General features: G+C 47.9%; 1 protein-coding gene and 1 long non-coding RNA gene across 2 annotated transcripts in view; both read right to left on the reverse strand.

The window, feature by feature from the left end:
* Positions 1-10653, reverse strand: part of GPR50 (G protein-coupled receptor 50) — a 77097-nt gene extending 66444 nt beyond the window's left edge. Inside the window, exon 1 of the mRNA XM_074963180.1 lies at positions 10479-10653. Coding sequence (XP_074819281.1) covers positions 10479-10653 — 175 coding nt within the window. The remainder of the gene's footprint in view (positions 1-10478) is intronic.
* Positions 1-11149, reverse strand: part of LOC141993629 (uncharacterized) — a 173892-nt gene extending 162743 nt beyond the window's left edge. The window contains exon 1 of the long non-coding RNA XR_012640914.1: positions 11000-11149. This is a non-coding gene — a long non-coding RNA (uncharacterized LOC141993629). The remainder of the gene's footprint in view (positions 1-10999) is intronic.
* Positions 11150-15722: the final 4573 nt, after the last annotated feature.

A 15722-nucleotide genomic window follows, 5' to 3' on the forward strand; every position in this document is an offset into this window, starting at 1 on the left:
GGACTGGATGACAGAGGATGGATCATTCAGTTATTGCCTTGTTCTGTTCATTCCCTCTGACACACTTGGCAGTGGCCATTGTTGGTTCATACTGGCCTAGATGGACTGCTGATCTGACTCGGTATGGCCGTTCTTCTGTTCTTATGAAGAGAGGAGGGTGAGAACAGTTCAGACAACGGGCACTTTTACAAATTGGGGACCCACTAACACAGCCTCTGGGCACCCCATTTTATTTGCCCAGCCCCACAATTACAAGGGAACACATTTCAAAAGACCCAAAACAAAAATGCCTTCAATTAATTTCCCCTTCATTTAGGTGTCACTGCAAGTCTGCCTGCTTAGGGGCCCTGTTTCAACATGTGGAACATTCCCAGGAAGAACTCTGGGTTTTAATATATTAAAGGAAACTCTCTAGACACTGGAAGTAAATATCCAGACTGAGCAGCACCTGATGTCTGTTCAGGGGCAAGACTGGGACTCTCAAACCCCTTTTGCGGCTCGGAGGATTGGAGTGGTAATGCTCTACGTAGGTTAGGTGGAAAGATGGGAAGCCCTGTTGCATTGCTGCAGAAAGGAAGGAAGAGGGAAACAAGATATGTTGGAAGATTATGAAGTGCGACAAAGGTGGACAAGTCACACGGAGGAAGAGAAGGAGTCAAATCCAGAGTGAGAGAGAGACAAGCTCCTCTATCCACAAGGATCTGAATCCAGCACAATGCTTGGAATCATTTCAGTTTGGGAACAGACAGAGGACTAGGCTGGTTTGCCTATCCCTAGGGCATAATGTTTCGCTCCTAAGCACAATTTAGCAGCTGGCACAGGGCAGCATTGTGGAGACTGGCAACCCTCTCAGACTTTACTTGTTTAAAGAAACATCCATTGTGATTTGCATTATGAATATCAGCCTCAAAAATTGAGAAGAATGCTTTGCGGAAAGGCATGTTCAAGCGCCAAAGATAGCTAGGCATTGCTGAGTGCCTGGGATGAATACTTGGCATCTGACAGAAAACCAGAGCTCTCAGAAGGTGGGCTCAGCATATTGTCTCCACACAAGTTGCACCACTTTATGCTGGCAAAGTTATGCTCGGCTATATTGGAAAAAAGGCACTTTAGACCAGTATAGTTATTACTATATCTGAGGGGGAATAAGCTACTCCAGTATAAAGGTGCCTTATACCAGTATTACTGCATACACTGGTACAAACCTTACCATGTAACTATCTGTAAAAATAGAACCCACACAATCCCATCCAAACTAATTATACTGATTCAAAAGTTGAGTGTAGGCCAGGCCTTGGTAGGGCTGGGCTCAAGCCACAAAGCTCAATGGGAACGGCCTCAGTGCTCCTGTTCAGACTTAGCTCTAGCAAAGGAAAGAGGACAAAGCAAAACAAGAATGAGGGTGACCAACTTCTGGAGAGGATACAGAATCCAATTCTGTGTCTGCCCGTGGTAACCCAGGAAACTATAAACTCATGGATTCCACACAAAATCATGGAAAGGTTGATATGGGATGAAACTATCAAAGAAGTAAAAGATGGTAGCAGAATTAATGCCAATAAATATAGTTTTATGGAAAATTGGGTCTTGTCAAACAAATTATTTTTTTTTTAATGAGGTTACAAGTTTGGTTGATTAAACGGCAACCGTACTGCCAAATATTTTGAGACTTCGGTAAGGTATTTGACTTAATCTTACATGACATTCTGATAATGAAAAACTAGCACTACACAAAAGTCACCATGGCCCATATTAAATGGATTAAAAATTGGTTGAACTAGTTCATTTAATTGGAGCTACACCAATGATCATTTGACCCAATGAGCTTTCACTGACATTAAGACAGGCAGCGTCTTTTCATTCTGATGATGGTACATGAGCCAGAAAGAACAGCTTCGCTCTCAGAGTTCGAAAAAATAAACCCCAAAACACCTTTTTACCAGGAAGCTAAGAAAGTGCAATCTAGCATCACTGAGACACAGTAAAATGGAATCTTGTTGCCATTGTTATGATCAATTTTCAGAGCAGAACTAAATTTTTCACACTTGTACCATTCCCTTTTCTGGTAGGCCAGAGAGGAATTATTGTGCCCAGATTAGAAAGTGAATGTTCAAATACACATTTAGCCAAACATCATTCATAGGTCAGTGGAAGGGCATGTACTTTTGTCCATGTACTTTTGAAGAGAGTGGGGTTTTTTTGTGCCAGATACTGCATAACTAAGGCAATCAGCATCCCACAACACAAGGGGAAGATACATAAGTGAAGAGAGAAAGAAAGCCAGAGTGAAATGGACCAGTGCACTGCAGCGCTTGACATTTCTTCTTCTATCTTCGTTGCAAACAAACATTCTGTCGTGAAGCATGAGGGATACATGTGAGGGGGAAAGTCACATTTGCAATGGCCTGTAGCATTAGTGAGAGCTGCAAATATAGATCATGAGGCTAATATACTCGGCAGACAGCAATAGCACTAGACACACAGTCCAACAAAGTTGCCCAAGAGTCTTTAGCTCCCGTCTAAAAATTTGCATGCTGCCTCAGCAGATGCAAAGGTGCGAGTGAGAATTACTCAGTAATCATGAAATTAAGCAAATTAAGATGCTGAATTAAAAAAAACCCATCTACAAAAAAAAACCAGATTCATTGCTGTGTATAATAGTGATTTTTTTTTTGTAACTATAAATACAGAAGTGGGGAGAGAGAATAAAACATGAATTTGCTAGAAAAGAGTCATAGGATAAACTATATTGATCAGCTCTTTGTTGAGGTCATTAGTGTGTCAGGGGCCACGGTGAGCAGGTGCAGCTCCTTTTGTTGTCACACATGTATCTTTCAAACACCACTGGTAGAGGGCTCGACTGTAAGACTTCACTCCCTGCATAGCGAAGCGGGTCCCCCTTTACTGCACAGACTGGGCAACTGCTGTTGGCACGAGAGCAGGAACTTCTCATCCTCTGCACCTCATTGTGAGTGAGAACATAAGAACGGCCAGACTGGGTCAGACCAAAGGTCCATCTAGCCCAGTATCCTGTCTACTCACAGTGGCCAGTGCCAGGTGCCCCAGAGGGAATGAACAGAACAGGTAATCATCAAGTGATCCATCCCCTGTCACCCATTCCCAGCTTCTGGCAAACAGAGGGTAGGGACACCAGCCCTGCCCATCCTGGCTAATAGCCATTGATGGACCTATCCTCCATGAACTTACCTAGTTAGTGGGCAGGGTTGGAGCAGAGAGGGGCAGGCAGTGGGAAGAGCCCTGGCTCTGCCCTGCCCCTCTAACTTGTTGTCCAGAGGAGTTGGCCAGGTGAAAAGGCAGGGAGTAAGCAGCTTCAGGAAATGGATGAAATATTTCACCAGGGGAGGAACTGGGACTGAGTGACAGTTTGCCTCTGGTCTGCTCCTGGGGTGTGCAACTACACACTAGATCAAACTCGGAGCAGATTGTAAATTATAATCTAGCCCAGGATGTATGTGTCCAATAGAGGCTGGGTGTCAGCAACCTGGATATGGATAGTCTGACCTAGTGGTTACAGCCAGAGTCCTTCCTAGTGGATAGAGCCAAGGCCAGGAATCAGGAGACACAGCCAAGGGTCAGAGCCAGAATCAGAAGTCAGGCAAGGGAACAAGGCTGGAAGCAAGACAGGCACAGAAGCAATCGCTGGAAGAGGCTTAAGCATGGATCAGCAAGCAACAGCCTGCTGCTGGTGTGCTTCCGAGCACACCTGCTGGTTCCCCCCAGCCAATCAGGCAGTTCTGCTGGAGCTCACCTGTGTTCATTGGTCTGGCTGGAGACTGAGCTAGCTAGTTCCAGGCTCGGTTGCTGGCTCTCATTCCTGACACTGGGTTATGCTCTAGGATATCCCTAGGAGCTGCCCGCTTGAGCAGTACTTCTTAGACCCAGTGCTCCCACCACCACATACGAGCAACTTCAATGGAGACCTTGCTACTGAACTTACACTTACCAGTGCTGTTCAACATATTCATAAATGTTCTGGGAAAAGGGGTAATCAGTGAGGTGGCAAAGTTGGAACATGATACAAAACTACTCAAGATAGTTAAGTCCAAAGTAGACTGTGAACAGTTACAAAGGGATTTCACAAAACTGGGTGACTGGGCAACAAAATGGCAGCTGAAATTCAGTGTAATGCACATTGGAAAATCTAATCCCACCAATACACACAAAATGATGGGGTCTAAATTAGCTCCAATCTTGGAGTCATCATGGATCATTACAACATCTACTCAATCTGCAGCAGCAGTCAAAAAAAGCTAACAGAATATTAGGGATAGATAAGAAGACACTAAATATCATCATGCCACTATATAAATCCATGGCGCACCCACACCTTGAAAACTGCGTGCAGTTCTGGTTGCCCCATCTCAAAAAAGATACATTAGAACCGGGAAACGTACAGAGAAGGGCAACAAAAATGACTAGGGCTAGGGAACCGCTGCCCTATGAGGAGAGATTAAAAAGATTGGGACTCTTCATCTTGGAAAAGAGACGACTAAGGGGAGATAAGATATTGGTCTATAAAATCACAGATGGTGTGGAGAAAGTGAATTAGGATAGTGTTATTTACCCCTTCACATAACACACAAACTAGGGGTCACCCAATGAAATTAATGGGCAGCAGGTTTAAAAACAAAGAAAAGGAAGTATTTCTTCACACAACACAGTCAACTGTAGAACTCGTTGCCAGGGGATGTTGTGAAGGCCAAAAATGTAACTAGGGTTCAAAAAAGAATTAGATAAGTTCATGGAGGCTAGGTCCATCCACAGCTGTTAGCCAAGATGGTCAGGGACGCAACCCCATGCTGGGTGTCCCTAAATCTCTGACTGATAGAAGCTGGGATTGGACGACACCTGATGAATCACTTGATAAATTGCCCTGGTCTATTCACTCCCTCTGAAGTATCTGATGTTGGCCACTGTTGGAAGACAGGATATTGGGCTAGTGGGACCATTGATCTGACCCATTATGGCCACTCTTATGTTCTAATATATCTGGCATCCACCAAATTCAGTTTATAAGCCCTCTACCCTTAAGTCTAGCTAATTTGCAACCTACTCTTTTCATTAAACCCCAACTTTGAACATAAATGAATATATTTGTGGGAGGATCAGAGACCTGATCTTCCAGCCTCTCGTTAGGGCCAGATCCTACAAATTCCTACAGAAGTAGGGCTTATTCATATAAGTCTTTGCAGCATGAGGTTCTCAGTCCTTGCCAGGAACAACAGCTATTTAAATTGATGGGGAGGTTGTAAGGCTAAGGACTGAGTTAGAACTGAAGGACTGGGCCCCTGGTAACAAAGAAAATTGCTTATTGGCAATAAAATAGGAAAATATGCTCAGAAACTAAGATGAGGTGAATCTTGAATTAATATAAAGATCCTGGCAGGGCAACAGTTAACAGCCTAACCACGTTTTTGAGAACGCCTGGGGGATAAAGCAAGAATAAAAGATCCACAGTGCCTACCAGAAACTCATACCTTGTCACTAGATAGCCAGAACTGTTTATACAAACACACAGTGCACTTTTCGGCCCTCTTGCCACGTCGCAGTATTAAAGTGACGTGTTATTATATTTCTTCCTGCTTCTCGTTGCTAATAAAAACAATGGTTCGGCTATTTACAGTCTTGGGCCCGATCCTGCATTCTTATACATGAAAAGCTCCTCGGGATGCCAGTGGAAGGTTTGGGTTTTCAAGGAACTAGGCTCTATGCCCTATTATTTTTTAGCGTGTTCAAGAAAGCTGGAGATGGGTACTACTGGAGCTTCAGCCTGAAGAACATGCTCCTTTAGCAAAAGTTTTCATCCACATTCAGTTCAAATGTTATCAAGCCAGCGGAATGTGCAAGAGAGAATTTTTAACACACACCTGCTGGAGGCTGGTGGAACCATTTGTCACTATTTTGTAGTTGTCACAGTCTAAATATATTCAGTTCATAATGATTAGAGGTCTCTGTTACGGCTACAGTGGGACCATCACCATGGAAATGACCACACCGCACCTGAAGGGGGTGGGGACGCTGACTTTGTCTGGGCTTGCTGGAGGAAGGTAGCAGTGCTTTGGGTGGGGGGAGGGAAGGAGGTCAGAAACTGCTGCAGAAAAGTGGGGTGAGGGTGATGCTGACTCATCCCCTGGGAATGTAAGTGCAGAAGGCCTTAAAAGGGGCAAGCCCAGGCATTAGACACCCTTTCTCCATGCAGTAGGCAAAGCAGCACCCACTGACCCTCCCTCCCCTTAAGGTGGTGACTAGCAGGTTTGCTTAGGACCTGCCACAGGTATCGCGCTAGTCGCTTTCTAGTGGGGGCTGGGGAGTAATTTTTCCCTCACCACCAGACTGATCTAGGCAGGGTGGGGTTTTTTCACCTTCCCTACAAGTTTTCCGGGAGTTCTTATTACAGTGAGGAGGAAAGGGGATAGGATATGTCGCAACTTATTTTGTAAGTGTGGGGCGGATGTCCAGTGCAGGTACTACATAGAGAAAGCATCCAGGGAGCGGATAAATGGCTTGGAAAAGGACATAAAAAGGAGGTGTTGGTTAAAGGAATGGAACCGGGTAGGGTGGTTCAGGGTCCTACGATTGGCACAGCAGGGAGCCAAGCTCCTTTTCTTATAGCCCACCTTAACCCTTCTACGAGGCGGGGTGGATAGTAAGGTGGTTGTGGGTTGGCTGAGGGACGTGGATGGAAAATGAAGGGGAGCTGGCAGAAGCCACCAGGTAATCATTGAATGAACACGGAGTTGCTTGCACTGTACACTTTTATCTGCCGGGTACTCCCAGACGTCTAATAATAAAGTTGCGGCCTGATTAAACCCATATGAAGTATCTCCTGTCCTTCTTTTGATATAACCAGACGAAGTAGGGGCCAGGTTCTCCGCTTACTCACACTCTTTATACCTGTTTGACTTCAAAGTTACTCCAGATTTATGCCATTCATTGCAAATGGGATGAAGATCAGATCCACTCACTACAATGGCAATAGTACCCATGAGGGAGTGCAGAACTTGTCCCCTGCAATCAGTTGTTGCTCCAAAGTTACATCTGTTGATTCTATACTAGCCACGTTCTGATTTCAGTTTATAAAACAATTTAATAAAAACTTAAGACGGTTAATGAAGAGGGTCATTTTCATGGGATTTATTAACAGTAGATCCCTCTGTCTTATTTTTAAAGCAGTGAGCTCCTGGGAATCATCAAGGTTTGGAAATATTCCCCATTATCACTTAATGAAAAAACCTCTGTGTGTTCATATTTAGATTCTGTTTTACCTCGATTTTCCTGGAAAGGGCCTCTTAAAATCTGAAATGCAATCAAGCGATTGAATTTCACACCTCTATCATTCTACTCAGAACATACAAGTTACTGATTATCAAGTTTTTATAAAAAGCATTCTCTATTGTCCCTTCCCATGAACACGGATCAGATTTGGAAACCAAACTTAAGTCAACTGAATATTTAAACTCACATAAGCCTAGTGCAATGTTTTCATATAGAGTGGATGTCCTGGGCCAGATTTTGTTTGCCATTAAACCATTTTAATTCCAGAGTAACTTCACTGATCTCTATTGAGTTACTCCAGATTTACACAGAGATCATGGAGGTAAAAAGTGTCCCCACGTTATGAATGACTTTGTTGAACACATTGCAAGCAGTGGCGACTTGATATCTAAAATAGTTTACTAGCTGCAGAGCTAGAGGTTGTTTCACTCCCTCTACAGAAACAGACACAATGGTGCATTTTTAAGAGCCAACGCAAGGAATACACAGAGTTACTGCAGAACCATTTATAGCCAGCTCTTTTCACCAAACTAATGGACCCCAGGAACAATAAATGCCACGCTTAGACATTACTAATACTGGTGTTGATTTTGCTAGTTTTCTTGCCATTTAAAAAAACATCAAAAGTGGTTTCAGTCATGGAGATTGAATGCAGACGTGTGTCAAGGAAGTAGGGTTTTAAAACCACCAATACGGCGTTCAAAGTATACATTGACAAGCAACCGGAAAAATCTTTACTCCCCATTTATTTGGTTATTACCAACTGCAGTGAAGATCAAGTATGCTAACTACATGTACAGCAGGGTCCTACCAGCAAGTGTTTACAATTGTCATGAGACTTCTCTCTTTTTCATGATCCCTCTTTTTTTGCACCCCAGCCTCCCAGATCACATGTGTTCATGCTTATATTGAGAGCAATCTTGCAGTTCTCTCTCAGGCAAGACTCCTGTCATAAATATAAATGGAAGGGTAAACACCTTTAAAGTCCCTCCTGGCCAGAGGAAAAACCCTTTCACCTGTAAAGGGTTAAGAAGCTAAGATAACCTCACTGGCACCTGACCAAAATGACCAATGAGGAGACAAGATACTTTAAAATCTGGAGGGGGGGGGGGGACAAAGGGTCTGTCTGTCTGTGTGATGCTTTTGCCAGGAACAGAACAGGAATGGAGTCTTAGAACTTAGAAAGTAATCTAGCTAGATATGCGTTAGATTCTGTTTTGTTTAAATGGCTAATAAAATAAGTTGTGCTGAATGGAATGTATATTCCTGTTTTTGTATCTTTTTGTAACTTAAGGTTTAGCCTAGAGGGATTCTCTATGTTTTGAATCTGATTACCCTGTAAGGTATTTACCATCCTGATTTTACAGAGGTGGTTCTTTTACTTTTTCTTCAATTAAAATTCTTCTTTTAAGAACCTGATTGCTTTTTTCATTGTTCTTAAGATCCAAGGGTTTGGGTCTGTGTTCACCGATGCAAACTGGTGAGGATTTTTATCAAGCCTTCCCCAGGAAAGGGGGTGTAGGGTTTGGGGAGGATTTGGGGGGGAAAGACATTTCCAAGCGGGCTCTTTCCCTGTTATATATTTGTTAGACGCTTGGTGGTGGCAGCAATAAAGTCCAGGGGCAAAAGGTAAAATAGTTTGTACCTTGGGGAAGTTTTAACCTAAGCTAGTAAAAATAAGCTTTAGGGGGGTTTTCATGCAGGTCCCCACATCTGTACCCTAGAGTTCAGAGTGGGGAAGGAACCTTGACAACTCCCATCCAAGTTAATGAGAGTTTTACCAAAATTATGGCTGCAGGACTGGATCCTTTGTTTGCAGCTATCCCTGGGAGACAGAAAGGAAAAAAGTTTGGAGCCGTTTGAAGACAAAACGCAACATGAGAAAGAAAAGCAAGTTTGTAACTCAGGTGCAGCACAGTCTAATGGAAATGGCACAGAGCAGAGAGTCAGGACTCCTGAGTTTTATTTCCCCCACTGTCACAGACTAGCTGTGTTACCTTGATCCCCATCTCCTTTTCATCAGCTAAGAAGCATGGGATAGTCACAGGCAAATTCTTTGCAAGGCATTTTAAAGAGTACCGGTGAAAAATGCTACAAGTGACAAGTATTTAATATTTTAATCACACAAAGTGAAGGCCCAATCCTGCTTCTTTTCCTCCAGCTGACTTCACCTGAAGCAGGATCAGGTCGTCATGTTAAATAGACACTTTGAACTTTGCACATAGGAAGTCAGGGAAAGTGATACATTGAGCTATGCCAACTTGGAAAAAGCCCTGAAAGTTTGGTGTGATTGTATCTTAGTGAAATAATGTGGTGCTCAGTGACTTGAAGAGATTGCACATGCAGAGTATTAATTAGAATAAAGGGTTTGGACTAGTTTCACTCCCCAATTAAAACCATAATCCCAAGGAAGAAATTGATTATACCCTTCATTGTCAAATTTTAGTTCTGCAGTTCCTCTAATTGCAGATAATCACCCTGCAGCTGGATTACAGTGGGGCACAATTGCTGCTTTGTTTCGCTTTCCATTTTATTTTTAAATCCTAAATGCCCCTCACATTTAGGATCCCAGAGGAATCCCGGAGCTGGTTGAGGGCTCGGTAGCGGTAACAGCTGGGAGCCATCAGCCCCAAAAATATAGCCACAGTGAAGGCAAAGGGGAAAGAACCTGCAGCGCGAAGGGGCCGGTCCTGCTCCGGTGGGGGAGTCAGTACCCAAACTCCCATCCGCTGCAAAGCGGAGCAGCCTCGGGCTTGGGGTGAGACGATTTCTCTTGCCCTTGGGATTCTCCTGCTGCCTCGGGGACGCAGGGTGGATCTGAAACACGGGCAGCTCCGTGCGGCCAAGCGCCCCCCTGGCTGAGTCCCGGCTCCGTCTGTGCAGGGGCGCAGAGCACACCCCGGGGCTCGGCGCGGCTGAAGAGTTTGCAAAGTTCCAGTGCGCGTCTCCCGGGCTCCCCACAGCTCCAGACTGGGAGCCGCCAGGCCCCCCGGCAGATGGCCCAGGGGTTCTGGGAGTTTGCTCCCCACACTTAGCCGGGGGAGAGGGGTCCGAGTGCCTTCTCCTGAGGCCCCGGGACTGGAGGGACAGCCCCGGGCGGAGGTCGGAGCAGCCCCAGTCACAGGCTGGCCTGGCACCTGAAGGCGCAGCGCCGTGCGCCCCCAGCGCCCCGCGGAACTCACCGGCGTTGCGGAGCTTCTTGTTCCTCAGCACGGACAGGATCACCAGCGCGTTGCCCACGAGGTCCCCGACGATGGTGAAGATGATCACCGCGGCCAGGGCGGTGGTGGCCCCGGCGGACGGGCGAGCCCCCGGGCTGCAGTCCGGGCAGCTCCCGTTCCCGTCCGGCAGCTCCATGCGCAGCGCTCCCAGGGGTGCCCCTCCAGCCCCCAAACTCAGGCTCCTCTCCGGGGAGCTGCGCTGCCTCTGACACCGCTCTTCATGCTGCCGGATCCTCTCTGGCTGCCAGTCCCACCGCATCAGCCAGGAGCCATCACTTCCCCACCCCCCCGGCCCGTTCCCTCCCCTGCCAGCTCCCCCTCCGGACAAAGACGCTGGCGGCAGAGCGCTCAGCCAAGTAAGAGGTCCCCCCACCTCTCCAAGGCGCAGGGCGCCCCCCCCCCCGCCTCGCCTCACCTTGGGCACCTGCCCCCCTCCGGCCCCACCTGGCCCCACGCCGCCCGGGGCGCTCGCACACACCCACCTTCGTCAAGCCAAGCCCGGCCCGTCTCCTGCACGGCCCCGCCACTCGGGGACCCTCCCGCGCGGTGTCCGCCCCCCTCGGGGAGTCGCCGCTCTCCCCGTGCGCAACGGCGGGGCTTCCTGGCCGGGCCCGGGGCTGACACCTGCCCCCGTGCCCGGGAGCTGGGAGCGCCGGTGCCACGCCCCCGTGAGCCTCCTCGGGGAGTGGTGCGCTCCCAGCGGTGCGCGCTGGCCGCGGGCTCCCAGCCCGGCACCGAGCAGCGGCTGCCCCGGGGCCCTTCCCTGCCTGGGAAGGTGGCTGACCCGGCTGGCCCCAGTCGGATACAGAGCGCCCCGGTTCTCCGCCGCCTTCCCTGCTTCCTGTTACTGACCCCAGCTGGGGAAAGGGAGGGGGGGACAGAAGAGCACCCATCTGCCTGGGACCACTGTTCCCTCCAATCTGTGGGCGTGCACACAAATCCCAAACCCGCTGCACACGGCAAAACACGGCAGGCACAAAAATCTGCACACGAGCACAACAATTTGCACAGAAGAAATTTTTTGCACAGACGGACTGTCAAAAATTAGAGGGTACATTGCCTGGACTGACCACAGGGGTAGGGACACGTGGGGCCAGCCACCCGGCAAAGAGCAGGTCCAAGCCGGAGAGACCTCCACCGTGGGCCAGCGCTCCCAGGACTGACTGACTCCTCCGTGCGGGGGAAGAGCTGGACTTTGTAACCCCAGCAACCTTTGGGATCGGCCTGGACACAGCGAGAGCTCGGCTGTGTGTTCCCAGGCCTGGGGAGAAAGAACTAGCAGAGTCAGCCCCGGAGATGAATGTGCAGCAAACCAGAGAAGTGAATGTAGCCACTGTAGCTCCCAGCTGAGACCATCTCAGCTTCCAAGCACTGTCCAACAGTTTAACATGGAGATCTCCAAACGGTGCGCCGCCAAACTATTCCCGGTCACCTACCCCTGGCTTTTCTCCTTGCTTCCAACTGATCATTCTCATGAAAAGGCAGCGGGAAATATTTCTCTTCCAGGCAGGGACTGAGTCACAGGCGCGCTCAGTTGTGCTAAGGCTTGGCTCTGGGGCGACCTTAACATGAACCTAACTGAATATGAAATCAATTATCATTGCTGGAGAGTGGCCCATAGGGACGTTATGGGCTTGTGAACAGATGGGGAGATAACCCTGAATGGGAGGGGAGGCAGCCAAGAGACGTGGTCTGTAAGGAAGTTGGAGGTCTCTGGTGTAGGACACAGGGCTGGAAGACAGAGAGAACTCCGTTATTCTGTGGGAACCTCAGCTGGGAAAAAAAAAAGTTTTGCCAGTCGCAGGGCGTGGGAAAGCTGTCAGATGGCGCCACCACGCGGTCTCCTTTCGCAAGCGCAGTTCCATAAGGGCATCCTCTCGAGGACTCCATGAAAGGGCATTTTCATTTTCTTTCTCTCAACTTTTTAATGCTGGTTTCAGACCTGCCTTGTGCCGTCTTGTGTTAGGCCCCGATCCTGCAATGAGCTGCACGTGGGTAGACCCTTGTGCTCGCAGGGAGCTCCCCTGAAGTCAGCAGCAGCTCATTGTAGGACTGAGGCCTTACAGGTGTTTACTTTGCCTTCCTAATACAAGGCCATGTAAAAGTACACAGAATAAACTACAACCACCAATGAAGAACCTCTCAAACCCCTTTCTTTTGTTTAAGTTATAACCCATGTTTAAAGGAAATCAGGGGTGATTTTTCAAAATCTCAGGTTCCTACAATCTTGTACCAAACACGCTGGACATGGCTTAATTTAAATTAACAGCGTATTTAACAAAAGACGGTAAAATGTGCTCATTCCACCAAGGTTCCCCATTTCACCACCCAGACTATGTGTTTGATTCACCAAGATGGAAAAAAGATTGTATCTCAGTGATTGCGGGGGGGACACGACGACACACAACACTTGACTGTGCAGACGTTTGGGGGGGCGAGATTTTAAAACAGAAAACAGAGAGTAGTTTTGACCCACCTGAGCGCATGCTTTTGTTTGCTGTACAGCCTGTAGCATGCAGCATTTGTACCTGAAAGGTCAGGAGAAGGAATTCCCCCACACGTATCCAGGCGCTCACTCAGAGTCACTGAGGCCTTTATTGGAATCTCCTGCCTGTTGCTGTAGCAGGGGTGCGGCAGCACTGCTGGTTCCAGATGTTGAGGACGCTTTATCACACATCAGCTACCATTATCTTCAGCACAGTCTTGGGTAACCCAGCAGGTCCAGATGTCTTATAAGAAGGCTGGCAGCCAGTTTATACTGGTGCGCCAACTGGCTAGAATCAGTTCAGTGGCATTCTCCCAAAATCCACAGTGCAAACAAAGCCCCCGTCTAATTTACTCACCTGCTTGTTCTCTCGCCAGGGACTGGGCGAGGTAAGCTGTCAGCTAGCTTCTCTCTTTAGCCCTGTCTGTATCAGGAGATTCAGGCCCAGGGCTAGATTAAGGCATAGGCTCTAGCTATAGGCATGTGCCTAGGGCCCCAGTTCCTGGAGTCCTCTGATGTCATCTGTCTCTCGGTTTTCACTTTTAAAAATAGATCTCCAGGCTTTCCGGTTGCGGAGAGAACCTCAAAAAAGGTGACCTGAGTGTACCTGATGCAGTGATGTCTGCCTGAGACTGCAGAGGGGCTGAAACAATTGCTCTGAGAAGGGTGAACTGTCCCATTCATCTCAATGGACTGCTAACTCTGAATCCTGTTTCTTTGGGTGCACCCCGCCACAGCACTTATCATAGCTTTGCTGGGATGGTGTCAGAAGGAGCCCCCCTGCCAATAAAGGCACGTGGGGACTGAGTCTTCCCTCCTGTGGGATGGACCCCATCCTGCCTGAAGATAGATGATGGTATGGGGATGGATCTTACTCGCCCCCAGTAGGAATGGGGATGAGGCCCCCACCAGTCCTGCAAATAGTTCTTGTCCAGGCAGTCTCCACTACTGCTTCAAATTCCCCAGGAAGTGTCGAGTCATAGTGCACAACCACAGCATGGAGTAGTGACCATCATGTGGGAATACAGCCAACAAGGGCTCTCATTTGGGAGTGTGCCTAGGTCTCAGATTACCTTAATCCAGTCCTACTCTAGCTCCCTATTTTTAAACCCTTTAAAACAGTTTTTGGTTCTATTTTAAATCTTAAATAATTCATGAATTTATAGGAATTCAGACTTCCCCTGGGTTTAGTCCTCAGTAAGATGAAGCATGTTGGAAGAAATGTGGTTTAAAAATGATGATGGTGGTGGTGGTTGATTAGCATTCAATTCTTAAAGAAACACGGGAGGTGGGAGGGAGGGAAAGACACTTCATTGAACAGGAGAGAGAAGAGCCTGGACTCTTTCCAAACAATAATACCTCGCTCTTTCACCCATACATCTCAAAACACTTTACAAAGGAAGCCAGTATGATTACCCCAGTTTACAGGCAGGGAAAATGAAGCAGAGGGAGACAATGACTTGCCCAAGGTCACCCAGCTAGGTGAGTTGGGGCTTTAACTAGGCTGCCTGAATGCCAGTCTGCGGCTTAGCCATTAGGCCACATCACCTGGGGAATAGCTATTATTTTTAACCTATTTTACATGTGATGTATGAAGAACTGGCACCATCAACAAGGTGGGGGTGGGGGCGGGGGAGAGAGACTTATTCTACATGCTGTTGGGGAAGATGTGTACACAAGCCCCACCTTACTTTCTATGCTGGGTTTCTTTCCACAGCACAAGTACAACTAAATGCACCTCCCCCCAAAGGTACAGCCCCTGCTAGCACTGATCACTGCTTAGAGAGGCAGATATGAGGGACAGCTGGGCAGAAAGCCCAGCCAGCTTTTGCACAGTATAAAACCTTGAATATGGGGTAATCTGCTCGGAGTGCAAATCTGCAACTTCCATTGAGATCCTGATTTCCACTGGGTTAGCGTGTGAGTGGCCTGCGATATACAGTAGATCAGACTAGATGATCTGGGGTTCCTTCTGGCCTTAAACTCTATGACTCAGAGAAAAGACACATTCAGGTCTATTTAAACTCATTTATATACATACCAAGCACATGAAAGCGCTTGGAGTCTCTGCTGCCTCGGACAGTCATTTCGACCTGTGCAAGCCCCTGCTCCCACAGCTTCAATCCAGCTGGAAAGTCAATTTGATTGGCTGTCTGGGAATTCTCCCTTGGTAGGGGGATTCCCTGGATGGCAGAAGGCGAGCAGAGAGGCTCTACCCCACCCTGCCTCCTGAGCAGCTCAGCCCTCCAACTATTCCTGCTTGCTGGATTGGGCCCTTGGGGCATGGGCATGTGGGCCTCAAGTAGAGCTGCTCAGGCCCCAGCCAACCCGAGGCACCAAGACGAAATGCAGACCAACACTTTTGCCCACCCCCGCTGAGCTGCACCAAGCACAGCCTGGACTAAGCTCAGAAACTGGGCCTTGAGTACTGAGGGCATGCAAACTCAGCACCAGACTGGAAAGGTGGCATTTTACACCCATATTGCACACAAGCTTGTAACCACACAAGCTGCAAGACAGGAGAGAATCAGGCCTAAGGTTGCTGCCCCCATTCCCGGGGCTGGTTCAGCGCCTAGTCTTTATTCAGATGAGGGATCCTTTTAAGTCAATGGGACTAGCAGTGTGAGTAAGGCAAGCAAAATCATAGTAATGAGGCTTTCTGGTCCTTGAAACTGGTCCAAACCTCTGTCTGGAAGCTGCAGCTCCTTTACCCTACCTTG

Source organism: Natator depressus, chromosome 9, assembly GCF_965152275.1.
Source record: "Natator depressus isolate rNatDep1 chromosome 9, rNatDep2.hap1, whole genome shotgun sequence".
Classification (NCBI taxonomy): Eukaryota; Metazoa; Chordata; order Testudines; family Cheloniidae; genus Natator; species Natator depressus.